This window comes from Struthio camelus, chromosome 23 (genome assembly GCF_040807025.1).
Source record: "Struthio camelus isolate bStrCam1 chromosome 23, bStrCam1.hap1, whole genome shotgun sequence".
In the NCBI taxonomy this organism is placed as follows: Eukaryota; Metazoa; Chordata; class Aves; order Struthioniformes; family Struthionidae; genus Struthio; species Struthio camelus.
Window position 1 is genome coordinate 7011889 of NC_090964.1, and position 13480 is coordinate 7025368.

A 13480-nucleotide genomic window follows, 5' to 3' on the forward strand; every position below is an offset into this window, starting at 1 on the left:
CCACCGGGGCCTGTGCTCTATAGTTAGCACAGTCGGCACAAGTCACCCCAGATTATCGACAGCTCTGCTCAGACAGGCAGCCCACTGCTATTTCTCGACTCTAGGCTTTGCCTAGTCAGTATATAACACAAGAAGGTACCAAAAGGAGCTCTTTTTCCCAGCTTCAATGAACTGTGAAACATTCAAGCGAGAAACGAGTGGGGGAAGACACCCATCACCCCAGAGCTTCTGCTAGTTTGACACAAGAACAAGACATTTTATTGTTATTATTTCTGAAGTGGAATTTACAGCTCTTGCCTAGTGCAATTTAGAGAAAGGAAATAATTCTGCAAAAATAAAGATTGCCAGCAGAACTGCCATAGCCCAAACGGACTGAGGAGTCAGCTGCGCTGCGCACAAGGCATATCAGAGACTAAACTCACATAGCTTCCTGCTGTATCTTCTGATCATTGTTTTATGCATCGTTCAGCTAAGATGCTTGGAAAAGATAGTTACTCGTGAATGGCTGCTGCTCAATAAAAGAGAATACATATATACCGGCAAAAATAATTAGCTCGAAGTGATTAGGTTTGTGGTAATCCCACGTCAGTTATGTTGCTGTATGTGTTACAAGACAAGAGCTTAAAGAAAAGCACAGCCTAGATGACAGTTTCCATCGCTATGGTGATGAAGTCATTCAACTCCACTCTATCGCTTGTACTCTGCCCCAGCCAGATTTTTCAACTACATAAGCAATATTCTGAATGATATAAGCAGGAGAGAGAATAAGGGGAAAAAAATATGAAACCAGCTCAGTCCCCAGGACAGAGGTGGATCCACTTTTCTCCTGCAACAGATTAGTCCTAGCTCCCGCTGCCACCCACCCCCACGCATTTTCCACGGAGCAGCTCCACGCTGAGCGCCGGCAGGCCGGGACAACAGGCGCCAGCTGGGACCAGACCCCAGGAACAGATTGCTAGCGCTCCTGAAGTGCAGTGGAAAAACCCCAAACCTGCAGACAACAGGCCCGGTGCCTTCACCAGCACAGTGACAGCACCTCTGCTCTGTGACTCAGAAAGCAAAGGTACAAGGAAGCCGGTTGAAAACCATGATGGCAGAGATCCAAGGGCAATTTACGTAACTGACATTCCAGAAGAGTCTCCACCTTGCCCAGAAGAGGTTAAAATCTTCTCCCCAGGCCTCTACCCTCAGCCATTTTTACCTCGCAAGGTGCAGAAATCCCACCGAGCCTACGTCCCTCTCTGCAGCCTGCAGATACGCTGCTACAGCTAAAGGAACATGCTAACGTCTGGCACAGGCGACGGCAGCCAGGTTTAGAGGTGAAGAACATCCATCCTGTTTCTCTCACTGGAAGCAAGAGCATGTGTTTGCTCTCCTCAAACCAGGGGAGGATAAATTGCTAACGTCCCACTCCAGGTGGAGATGCAGCCCTCCTGAGGTTTCAGGAAAGTGATTTTCAGAAATATCACATGCAAACCGCTCCCGACCGTGGAGCTGACCTAGAGCTCTAGGCAAGGTGAGATGGGGGAAGGGGATAGCCGAGAAGTGAGAGTCAGGCCCCGAAGTTTCAGTTTACAATTAACACATCGGTTACTACTCCAGTGGGGAAAATAGTTCTTGCTAACTATGATCTTCACAGCTGACTCCAGCTGACAAATATACGGGAGCTCCCCCCGAGCTGTTTCCGGTCAGAAGAGATCTCGTGATTTTGACACAGCCAGCTGACTGGCACCTGAAAGACGTAGGATTAAGCAGTAAACCGATCTTGCCAATGGCATTTATTGCCCTGGGCACTAGCATTAGTTTTCTCCCGTTATGAGTTTAGTTTTGTTATTTAGCTTTTCAAGATATCTTCCTATTTAGGAAGAGAGAAACCACCAACTTAAAGAGCCCTGTGTTCTAGCTCTAACCTACTCCGGTACCCTAGACAAGCTCCGAAGGCACGACATGGTTTCCAGGAATCACGATCCAGTCGTTGCAGGCTGAGCAACCTCCCTCCTCTCCCACTTTCGAGCACAAACACATCCTCATGACTCCAGCACTGCTTCCGAGCAGACGCGCCGAGCCCGCTGCCGGGTGCGTCCGCACCTTCAGGCCAGATGATGTGAACCCCCAGCACATGCAGCGCCTCTGGCATGGGGAAGTCTCTAGGAGAAGTCTTGCCACATCTGGTTGATGAAAATTAGGCAACCTCACCCATTTTTGTTAGCAGACCTCTATCTGTTATCATTGCAGCAGGAGTGAAACGTTGCCTCCGCTGAAGGCAAAGATGTTTTAAGAGGCAGTTTTAAATAGGAATGAGCAAATCTAACCACTCAACCATCACAACATCTCTAGGCATGAGATGAGGTAAAGGAGCAAAACCGAGAGCACTGAATACAGCCAAGAGGATGGGAGACTGCGAGGGTCCAAATACAGGGGTTGGGACAAAACCCACAACGGCCATATCATTTGTTCAGGAAAGAGGCTAGTTCTAATTTGGATTAGAAGATGCTTAACTAAAGGTTGCCGGAGCACACTGCCTCAGCTGGCTGCTTTGCAATGGGTGAAAACTCCTAAAAGCTGTGCCTTTATTCCGAAACGGTCGTGGCACAACCCTGCAGAGGCAGACAGCTGATGTGTCCTGTGCATCTGGGTTCGAGGCCGTAATTAGAAAGGAAAAAGCAAAGCATCCACCAAAGTAACAGGGGAGCATGACAGGGTGCCTGGGAGTTTGAAACACAGGCAGGCCTCTCAGGACAGCTGGTCTAGGAAGAACAGCAGCGAGGGAGCCCTGAAGAGGAAGACTCGGCACATGAAGCATCTATTCCTCGGGCCCCGGGCAGGGCCCGTGCCCCTCTACGTCTGGGAGCACGTCTGAACGGGCAGCGGCGGGCTGCCGAGCGCCGCGCCGCCCCCCCCCCCCGTTCCGCAGCCCATCACCGTGCCTGCCCGAGCCCGGCCCGCACCGCTTCCCGCCCCCCGGGATATGGGGCGTTGGGGAGGGGGGGGGGGTCGCCCGCGGCTCCCGAGCGGGGCCGGGGGGGGCCCCGGCAGCACCGGCCCGGGCGCTCCTTTGTTCACCGCGGAGCCCGGCGGGGCGGCCCGGGTCGTCCCCCCCCGCTCCGCTCGGCTGCGCCGCCCGCGGCGAGGGCCGGTGCCCCGCTCACCTCCGTGTCCAGATGCACCAGCTCCATGTTGGGCCAGGGCTCGGCCAGCTGGGCGAGCGGCATGCTGGCGGCGGGCTGCCCCGCGGCGCCGGGCCGGGTCGGGCTGGGCTCGGCGCAGCGCAGCGCGGCGCCCCGCGCTGGGCACCGGCTCCCCGGGCTGCCCGGGCCGGGCCGGCAGCGGCGGGGCGGAGCGGGCCGGGGCGGAGCGGAGCGGGGCGGCCGCGGGGGGCGGCGCGGCTCCGCCCGCAGCGCGGCTCGGCTCGGCGCGGCCCCTCCGCTGCCCCCCGGCCGGGCTCGGCCAGGGGAAAGGGCCCCCCTCGGGAGCGAGGAGGCCGAGGTGGCCACGGGCAAAGCGAGCTGCTCCCCTCCGGCAGCGAGCGAGCGAGCGGGTGTGCGTGCCGGCCGGTGGCGAATTCACCCCAGGGCCGAGCCCACCTTTGGGAGCGGCGAGGCCGGTCAGGGGAAAAAACCTTCCCCGTTAGCTCTCGTGAACGGCTGCAGGCTCTGTGCGCTTTGCGCCCTGACAAAATTTGGATGCGCCCGTTAGCCAAACGGATCTTAAAACTGCTGGTAAGCTGCTGCTCGCTCCGCATAAGGTGAGCGGGGCAGTCACTCGGTGCTCCTCTCTGCTGAGGAAATCCTCAGCAGCACCAAGAAGCAGCTGAGCAGCCAGCTCTGGGTCAGTCACTGGGTGCCCAACTCTCTTTTGTGCCTGGGAAAGATTTTTTTCCTCCAGAGCTGGAGGAGTTGTCTGCTGCTCTGCTGTACACACAGTACTACAAAACATCCCCGAAGAAGAGGGTTGTGAGGATAAACTCTGTGACAGACGATTCAGGCTGCTGCCTAAAGCAGGAAACCACCCCGGGAAATCCGGATTCTAAGTTTGTGATGCACAGTGAGTCACGGCTCATCACTGTTTGCAGCGCACCCCCCCTCTCTTTTTCCCGTTCCCAACAAAACATGGATTAAAAAAAACCATATCCACCTTTCTGAGATGTTTAGAAGCCTGCGGAGGAAAGGTGCCTTAAACACACGTGCTCACAATTCATTGCTATTCTTACTTGCTAGGCTTCTCAAATGGAGAAGTGTACTCTTCTACTCATTTTTTTAAGCCAAAAGCCAAAGCACAGCGTTTTCATGTTCATTATAAAATTATTTCTAACAGAAATTATTTTTTCAAGGGTGCATCGCTAAGCATTGACTTCATCAAGGCATAGCTGGAAGTATCACTTAATGAGTCCAAGTGAAACCGCGCTCAGCTTTGGTTTTGCATTCTGTAGGGCACCTACCCCCAAAAGCCAGTACAGCCCTTAAACCTGCAACTTCTTCAGGCTGGGCAGTGAACTCAGAAAAAGCTGAATTAGGGCAGAGAAAAACAAAGTACGTCTAAACGTTCCAGCTGATCTTCACAACACTTGAAGTTAATTTGTAAGTCATCCTCAGAACCTGCTTGTGAGTTATGTTAGTGCTGCCATCTTTTTCACATGTTGGGGGGAATTGAGTAAAAAAAATTCCCATGGGTCACAGTATAACTGTTTGAGCCAAGTCTGGGAACTGCTCTCTCCCAACCGTACACTCAGAGCCCCTCTCTGCCATAAGTTTTGGACTCCCACATGAAGGCATTAAATAACACAACCAGAACGGTACTAGCAAGGTCCTGTTACAGCCAATTAAACTCACGTCACTTACTGTGGGAGCAAGCTGAAGCAGATCTTGTGCAGAGTTATTCATTTAGCTCCAAAGCTGTCCATTTCCCCTCTTGCCTGGTGCACGGCGTGCCGCCGTCTGGTTACATCCATCCTCCAGCTGGTGCAGACTGAAACCTGCTTTAAATGGCACCAGTAACGTGATGATGTCAATACTGGCATCCCGTTTACCTTCTTCATTTGTTTGCAAAATTCATCGCCCTTTTTGGATTTCCTTCTGCTCTGCGTGTGTGTGTCAGACGGGTCTGGAATAGGAATGCACAGACAAATGAGCAAAGGATGACACTCTGCATGCTTTATAGAAGGAGAACAAAATGAAACGCTAACGTGCCCTGCCATGCTTCAGTGCTAAGCCCCTTGAAGGTGACCTGTGAACATCACATCCCAGCACACTTGGACATTCCCACCTGAATGGAAAAAACAAAGCAGAATATTTAAATCATAACAAATGACAGGCACAAAGGCCATTTCCCATCAGCTGACCCATGCAGAGCACCTCTCAGCTTCAAATAAGAGCTGTGCACAGGAGTCAGGTAAGATCAGGTGCCAAACAGTGATCTGGAGCAGCTGAGGGGGTAACCTAAGCCAAGGTGGTCATTAACTCCTGAGAAATCTCCGACCTCAAGGCCATGACTGTTATTGTAAACAGTGGAAAAAAGTTAAAAAAGGAAAGAAATTCCTTTTGAAGTGTTGAAAACTGGCAGTTACCTGGCTAGTTACAGAGTGGTACAGTAACCAGTTTCTACTGGTTAGCAAGGCTTAATTTTCAAGGTCACGGTGAAAGGTTGACAGACAATATCTGGAGGAACGGTCTGAAACACAGAAAAAGGCCTATTGGATTCAGTGAGGGAAAGGAGAAAGGAATCCACTGCTGCTTCCGCCCCCCTGGTAGGTCTATTGAGATGCAGAAAGTCCTTCATATTTCACAGCAGAAAGACAGGCCAGCTCACCGTGCGTTTGACAAAAGACAGAAATTATAGAACTTTATGGAGCAATGATTTCTTTAGGCTGGAACGAACAGAGAGCTCTACACCCACAGGTGCCATGCACCCAAACAAAAGTATCAAATTATCCTGCCTGGTTTTCATAATAAAACAGCAAATTAAAGATACTAGGGAGACTAACAATGACTTGTGCGTGTCTATGCTCTCCATTTATGAAGCTACTTTTATTAAAGGCTAGGAAAAGGTTTTGCTAAGGTAGCTCCACAGTATCCTCAAGACTGAACTAGCACCCTCACCCCCCACCTCCAGCCCCCAAGACTAGCTAACACCGTAGCGATTCAGCAGCAATGCTGGGCAGGACTCAAAGAGAAGCAGTGCTATCTAGTGCTATCTATCACCAGGCTGACCATCCTTCCTTTGATTCCTGCACTAGACAACACTGACTCACAGTTGATTAACAGAATATGAGACTTCCCGCTCCAGACCGGTGGTAAGCCCAGAGCAGTAAGTTTAGGTAAGTGGAACGAGACAGTGGTGTCCCCCCAGCGTTTATTTCCTAGTCAAAGAACAGCTATACAAAGCAGCCCCTTTGCCACAAGCTGGGTAGAAAAAAATGTTTTTTTGAGTTGAACGCCAAAGCCTGTTGTTTGGGTAACTGTTATGGCTAAAAACAGTGATTTATATATATATATATATATATATATATATATATATATATATATATATATATTTACACACACACACACTGCCGTTCTTCTGACAGGGCCGCAGGCTGGATTAAGGTTCGTAGTAGGATTCCTACGTTTCCATTTAGACCGCTGCTGCTACAGGTAAATGGAGATCTCCAGATCGGCTGGATGGCCCTTTCACCATTATTACATTTGCTGAAAATTCAAAATGCTGCAAGTTTTTTTTTTTTTCATTTTAAAAAAAAATCAAATCCCCCTCAAATACAATTGTAGATATTTTTGCCTCTGCAGTTGCCTGGCTTGTGGTGTGTAACATTTTCCTCTTCAGGAAGGTTGACAGCACTCACTAAGCCAGTTATCCCCAAAGAGCCACTTCCAAAGCGGAAGTATTGAGACTCATCCTTATCCACATTACCAAATCCAATCAGGTTTTGAAGAGGCAGAGGTTTCCTCGTTACGTTAAAAGCTGCCTAAGCGATTCTCCACCTAACCATATATAACACAGTGTTCCCATGGCTCACTGTATCCATTCTTTTCTTTTTACTGAAGCCAGGGAGCATCTTCCTTTAACTGCATGCTACACTGCTTTTACACATATAAGGAAATGCAAAAAGATTGCACGCATGAGAATTCACAAGCTGAGTCCCAAATGCCTGCTACAGTTTACAAAGACAGACTGGTGTAGTCTGCTTTGTGCACACACTACAACAGTCATTTAATTAGAGCTTATAGCAACCTTCTTTGTATTTTTAAGATCCACTAATCAGTTCCTTAGTTCATTGTTGTTCCCATTCCACTAACAGAGAAACCGAGTCACGTTTTCACTAGGTCATCAGGCTAGAACTTGAACTCCACGTCCTGTCTTCTAATCCCCAGCTCTCAATGTAAGATCTCATTTCCTTGCATCTTCTGCTTTGTTTTTTCACCGTGAAGGAAGGAATGATAGATCACCTTGTTTTGATCCCAGGGAGACATTTTTCCTTAGCGCAGGGCAAACGTCACATTTAAGATATAAAGCAGAGGCCCTGTAAATGAGAAACTTTGGCTGTGTTTAATGGCTGATTGCTTTTTCCTTTTGTGACTTCTTTCCATTCCTTACCGCTGTGCGCGATTGCAGCTGCTTCAGATGCCAGCGCACTCCGAGGCAGGTCCAGGCAGAATGCAGAAAATACACCACAGCAGCCGGTGGGATGAAGAGCTCCTCAGGGATCACAGGCCAGGCAGCGCTCTCATCCTTCTGAAAGGGGTATTTGCAGAGTGAAGGCCCATTAATAGAACAAGCACCTTTAACTTCTGCCCATGCTTCCTGCAAACGGGAGCATCATGCTACCTCCTAACACGTGCTCTGCTGACCAGTTGTTGCATTCATTAGGGCACCTGGCATATCTCAAACTCCTTTTTTTCCTTTTGCACCATTTAATGCATTTGGCCTGCTGGTTCGGCAGACTGACCACCAGTCTGCTAAGCCCACCCTGCTCCTACGTGGCACCACCGTGGACCAAGCAGTTCCTCCGCGGACCAGTTTTTAAAACCACCCCCAGGGCTCCTGGGGTGGGGGCTGCCGTAAGCACACGCAGCTCGAGTTCTGCTAACAGAGACAAGAACTGGTTAAGCTGTTGTCTCCAGGAAACTCTAATTTGGGAATCTGTCGCCTATATCTCAGGAACACTGAACTGCAGCCAGGAAGTGCCTGAAGGAAAGGGACCCGCTGGAGCTGTGCTTGTGCCTCGGGAAGACAGGGAGGCGATGGGGAAGGCGCTGCAGCGCTGCCGTATCTGTTGGTTGTCATGGATACAATCGCTCTGTCAGTCTCCCTCGATATCGGTTACCTTCCGTTTCCTGGATGCAACTAGATGAGTGGTGGTCTGCTCTTGTTTCTACGCAGAACAGGACGCTTGGCGGCCAAACAGAGAGAGAAAACAATCTGTTTCAAGCCCAGGCATCTCTCTCAGCACTGTCTAAGGGGAGAGTGGAAGGTGACTTGCTTTCTCGGTATTCAAACTATGTGAGCTTGATAATGCTCTGACCAATTGCATTTGGTGGTGCCGTAACCTTAGGATATTTCCTAGGACCTCAGAGGAGCAATTCTCCCAGCCCGTTCAGCCTTTGCTCTTGCTCGGCCTCGTGGATTCGCGACAAGCTGCTGTGGACGCGGGCTCTGCCTGCTGCACGCGCTCGCCCTGCTCAGCGGAGAGCTCAAGGCAGTAGCGCCAGCAAACACACCTGAAAACGGCTTTTACAAAACCCAGTGTTCTGTATAAATACTTTTTTTTTTTTTTGTATTTTGTATTTTTAAAGCTTCTCCAGGTTTGCAGTCCAGGTGGTGAGTTATTTCGAGTGAGTTATCTGGCAATTTTTGTTTTTAGTAGCATACAGATATGTTTGTAGTTTATTTCATTGTAGCGCTGTGTGAGGGAGGGATAACATGAAAGAGAAAACTATTAGAAACTGTAAACACAAGGGAAACTGTCAGGGCTGTTTTCATTGTCCCCTAGCCAGGGAGAAAGCTGAGTAAACAGCCATGGTAAGTACAGTCAGTTTTTATAGTTCTTTTAGGTTTAAGAACTTGTAAACAAGTGATGGGCCTTTTAAGGATATACAAATAGATTTCCTCAGTTTTGTGCTACTTACAGAGTAAACCTGGCACACAGGTCCCAGTTTCCTCAGACGGGCTACGGGAATCTGGCAGCAGCAAACAAAACCACACTTCAACAGAAACCCAGCTTCGGCTAGAAGAAAATGTCATTCCACTGTTCGCAGTCTCAAGCCTACGTGATGCAACTGAACAAGTCTTATCCTGCTTAATAGAGGGCACACGCGAATACCCATTCCTAATTACCCCATTACACAGCTTGGGAAGCCATCTTTCAAAGTAAAAGAATGAAACAATTTCAAAATTGGAAGTGAATTGCAGAAGTCCTGATGCTCAGCTGCTTGCTTTTGCCTAAAGTCCCCACATCAAGAAAACTATTTAGTCCCTGGGGGGGGGGGGGGTGAGGGGAGGGAGAGGAAGGCGACTTCATTCCTTCTGATTTGCTCAAGACCGATAGTCATGACCAGCACTGTTTTACTTCTCAGCCCTGTTACAAAACAGGGACTGCTGCGCACATCCAGCCTTGAAAAGCCACATCACAAAAATAAAGAGAGGGAAAACTTCCAAAGTAAGAGAAGTGATTCTGTCCGGGAATTATTTTGCTATAATGACCAATAGATATTGTATTACATAGGAACACATAATACGAGCAAGATTTTCTAAAGAGGTGCCTTCGTCATTTAGGGAGAGAAAAGGAGGTCTCTGACTTCTATTCTAATAGCACTTGCTTGCTGCAGTTTAGAAACTGATTAAAAGTGCACAGCAGCACAGATATGACTCAGCTGGCTTGCAGGTACAGGTAGCAGATACCTCTACACCATGCTAAACGATTTCCTTCTTGGGTAGTAAACAAAAGGCACAACAGGTTTAGTGATGTCAGAAAATACAATTACCTGGCAAAGGAAAACCTGTTAGTTCCTCATCAGCATCCAAAACAAACAAAAAAAAAGATCCTGGAGTTAGTGGGGTTCTTAGATACTTTGCTGTGTTGCACGTCTCTTAGGACACCATAAAATAGTGCAGCAACACAACGCTGGTACTTTTCTGCTTGAATATTTCATAATACTATCCCCCTGCTCCCCCAAGGGACTGAATCAATCTCCGACAACAGAACAGAGCTTGCTAAAAGTGGTAGAACTTTTTGTTTCTGCTTTTTAAATTGCCCTTTTCCTCCTCTCACCTTTATGATGAGTGAAGGAAGGGAGCTTGGAGACTTTGCTCCTTAGACGTTCTTCTTTCCAAAAGTTGGAACAGAAATACCTCGTGTTTTATGTTAGAAATCTAAGGACTGCCCAGCTGGGCCTTTTCCGGCTCTCTCAGAGGAGAGAGCTTGGTGCATTTCTCAGTGAGTTTGCCTAGCGTTCTTGCACCTCTACTGATGTGGGAGGAACTACTTGATCTTTAACCAGAAAAATCCTCTTTCAAAATTATTCTCTAGTGACCACATAGGCACTCACAGGTTCAGCCCCAAAGGTTCTGTGTTAGCAGGCTAAAAATCTGCCTGCCTGATTCTTGTGTGCTGTTGTCCTTTCATCGTCATTCTCCAGAATCGCTCAGAATAGACAATTTCAGAACTGATCAGATCAAAAGCAAGTTTACTTTTACCTTTCTTCCTTCAAACCTTGTGGACTTCTATGTGATTGAAAGCAATCTCTTTGTTACACAGGGGCTATGTCTTCCCTCTCTCTGTCACTGTCAGGAAGGGAGGGCAGTGTTTCCCAAACGGCAGAGTTTTGTCACTATGGCATTTAGTCAGCAGAGACTAAATATCTTCTTTTGCAGTAAAATGTGTCCCAAGCCTCATGTTAAAGAAGTCATAAAATAAGTACATAAAAGAAAAAACATACAGAAACATGCTTAACATGTTCTGTATGCTTAACATACAGAAAAACCTCAAACATCCAGGAGCAGCTGCAGCAGAAATAGGGAGCTGCCAGTCTAGGGCTGCACCAAGTACTACCAGAGCTGCAGGTGTAGTGGAGAGGGTCCCACCACCGAGTACCCCTGTACGTATGGGTGTTTCAGGCTCTCATAGTGTTATTTGCTAATGCTCTGTGACACCATATACTTGTTGAAAGGTAATGTTGATCAATAGAAATAGAAAACAGTTACTTGGCAGCTGTTTGCTGGTCCTCTGATGTTAATATGAGAGTCAATTGCCAATGGACAATGTCCCTTCTACAAGATCAGCAGCATCACTTTTGGTACAAGCTCACCCTCTGCCAGAAACATTTCAGGAGTGGCAGGTACAGACATGGAAATGGATGGGTGTAGATATCATCACTAGGGCCTCAGAACTTATTCAGTAAAGTGAAAGGGTTATTGATGGAAAGAAAATTGCCCTGGGTCAAGGAACAGGGCAAACCAGCACACCTGGAGCATGCGTTAGTTACCCTTTATGGTCTTGCAGGTCTTAGCACCAGTCACTGGAGAAATTTAGTATTTGCCTCCCAGTGTGAGGTGGGAGACTGTGTCTCAACTGCAGAACCAGAGTGTTCATGAAGCAGCAGTGCTGCGGAGAATCCCTCTTGTGAGGAAAGCAGGGTATTGCAGGAAGCTTTACATAACACGACTGTGCGTGAGAACTGCTGCTGGGTTAACTGCACAGAAGTGCAAAGAAGCCTCCGTCCTGTCTTCACGTGTGTGTAGTTGTGTAATGAGCTACCTGTTCAGTGCGCAGATGCCATAACACATACTGGGCAGGAATCCAGTGCCTTTGATTTCAGAGAATAAATCACTGTACTTTTCACTGCTCTGGTGCACATAGGCAGCGAATGCACAAACCCAGTGCCGAGCGCGCACACACAGCGTGTGAGAAGGACCTTGGGATGACATTGGGGCATTTTATCTTAAGCAATCTGATTACTCATGTGTGCAAGCTAGGCACTGTAGCTAACATAAGCTAGCTGGGGCCAATACATTTGCGTCCAACTAGCATGCTCACTCAGGCTGCTGTGAGGCTTCCAGCCTGACCACCTCAGCAAATGATAGGTAAAAAGGGTCCATCAGCATCCCTCTGCTACAGTGTAGAGAGCTGGCTCTTAACCATTCTGGGCTGAGTTTGCCTTCCCCCCCCCTCCCTTTTTTTTCAAATGCAAACTGTACATGCAACTTAAGACTGGCTCGTCCTTGCTTTGCTCGTATAAATTGTTCATTTACTGAACTAATCAATAAACCAAACTCCCATTTTCATTCTCATGCAAATGGACATGAACTCTGGTCTGCTCATTTGACTAATCACTGACTAATCACGGCAGGTTTGTTATCTAGGATATAGCAGCGAACGGTGACTGAGCCTGTTTGTTGGAGGCATCTGAATAAAATCTGTCACGCATTTTTCAGTATGGCACATAATCAGATGTCCCTGAAACTTTTAGTTTCAATGTCTGCTATATTTTCATATCGTAACATTTGTATTTGTCAGTGATTAGGAATCTCTGCCTTCTCCCCGCAATCTGGGGTGGTATTTTGCCCACTTCTCCCAAAACGTGCATCTTTCCCAGTAATTCCTGCCCCAGTCAAGTATGGAGAACTGGAGAAAGGGAGTAATGAGTTTAGCTTACCAGGAGCTCATCTTTCTGTTTTGCATCCACTTCAAGGAAGTATCATTAGGGTGTCAAGCGCCTCATATGCAGTCTCTCCTGCTCTTGGAAGCAGCCACTTCCTTTCCAACTGTATGCACTGCTACTTGGTAAAGGTAAACATCAAAAGCATGTGCGAGAAGGAGAGAACCCCATGACTAAGGTGTTTCATAACGCACAAGCCGAAGGACAAACAGCTCTCTACAGATGATGGTATTGCTTCAGCCCAATACATATTACAGGATGTCATTCTGTTGGAGCTGATGAGAATGTTAATGTAAGGCTGGTAAGGGTTGCAGGCTAGCAAACTGTAGAGCTGAGTTATACAGCACCAGGAAAATCATTCAAGTCATACTTCTAATGATCATTGTGAATTAGCACAAATACTAAAATTCTATTTCCTAGATTGTATTTTGGTTGTAGAGGAGAAACAAAATTACTCAAAATATTCATATACAAATGTAAAAGGCGACGTGACAAAAAGCGTAGGAAGCTTTTCAATAAAGTGAAGTGTTATTTCCTTGAATAATCAAATTTATACTGGAATCTCAGCTTGAAGTTTCAGCAAGTCTGATATAAATAATTTGTACCAGCAAAACTAAAACTGACCAGGCTATTTAAATCTGTATTTAAGATAAAGTATCCCTTCCCCAGTTGAGGACAGATGAGATGGATAACAGCGAGTCTAGTTTAGGCTTAAATTTTCAGGACATGTGTCACAGCAGCTGTAATAAATGCTTGAGAGAGAAAAAAAAAAAAGTCCAGGGATTCTTAAAATAGAAGTTGGGAGGCCTAAGTTCAAAGACCTACTATCCTGC

The 13480-nt window shown here is 47.6% G+C and overlaps 1 protein-coding gene across 5 annotated transcripts in view; it reads right to left on the reverse strand.

The window, feature by feature from the left end:
* RPS6KA1 (ribosomal protein S6 kinase A1) overlaps positions 1–8231 on the reverse strand; it is a 48006-nt gene extending 39775 nt beyond the window's left edge. Inside the window, exons 1-3 of one of the 5 annotated variants that reach the window (XM_068917158.1) lie at positions 5352–5415; positions 5187–5262; positions 4839–5100 (exon numbers count right to left, since the gene is read on the reverse strand). In XM_068917158.1, the coding sequence (XP_068773259.1) occupies positions 4839–4880 (42 nt within the window). In that variant the 5' untranslated portion in view covers positions 4881–5100; positions 5187–5262; positions 5352–5415. Of the gene's footprint in view, positions 1–3149; positions 3307–4838; positions 5101–5186; positions 5263–5338; positions 5416–7587 lie in introns of those variants that run through there. The other 4 variants (XM_009682393.2, XM_068917159.1, XM_068917157.1 and 1 more) reach the window with 4 other exon arrangements.
* Positions 8232–13480: the final 5249 nt, after the last annotated feature.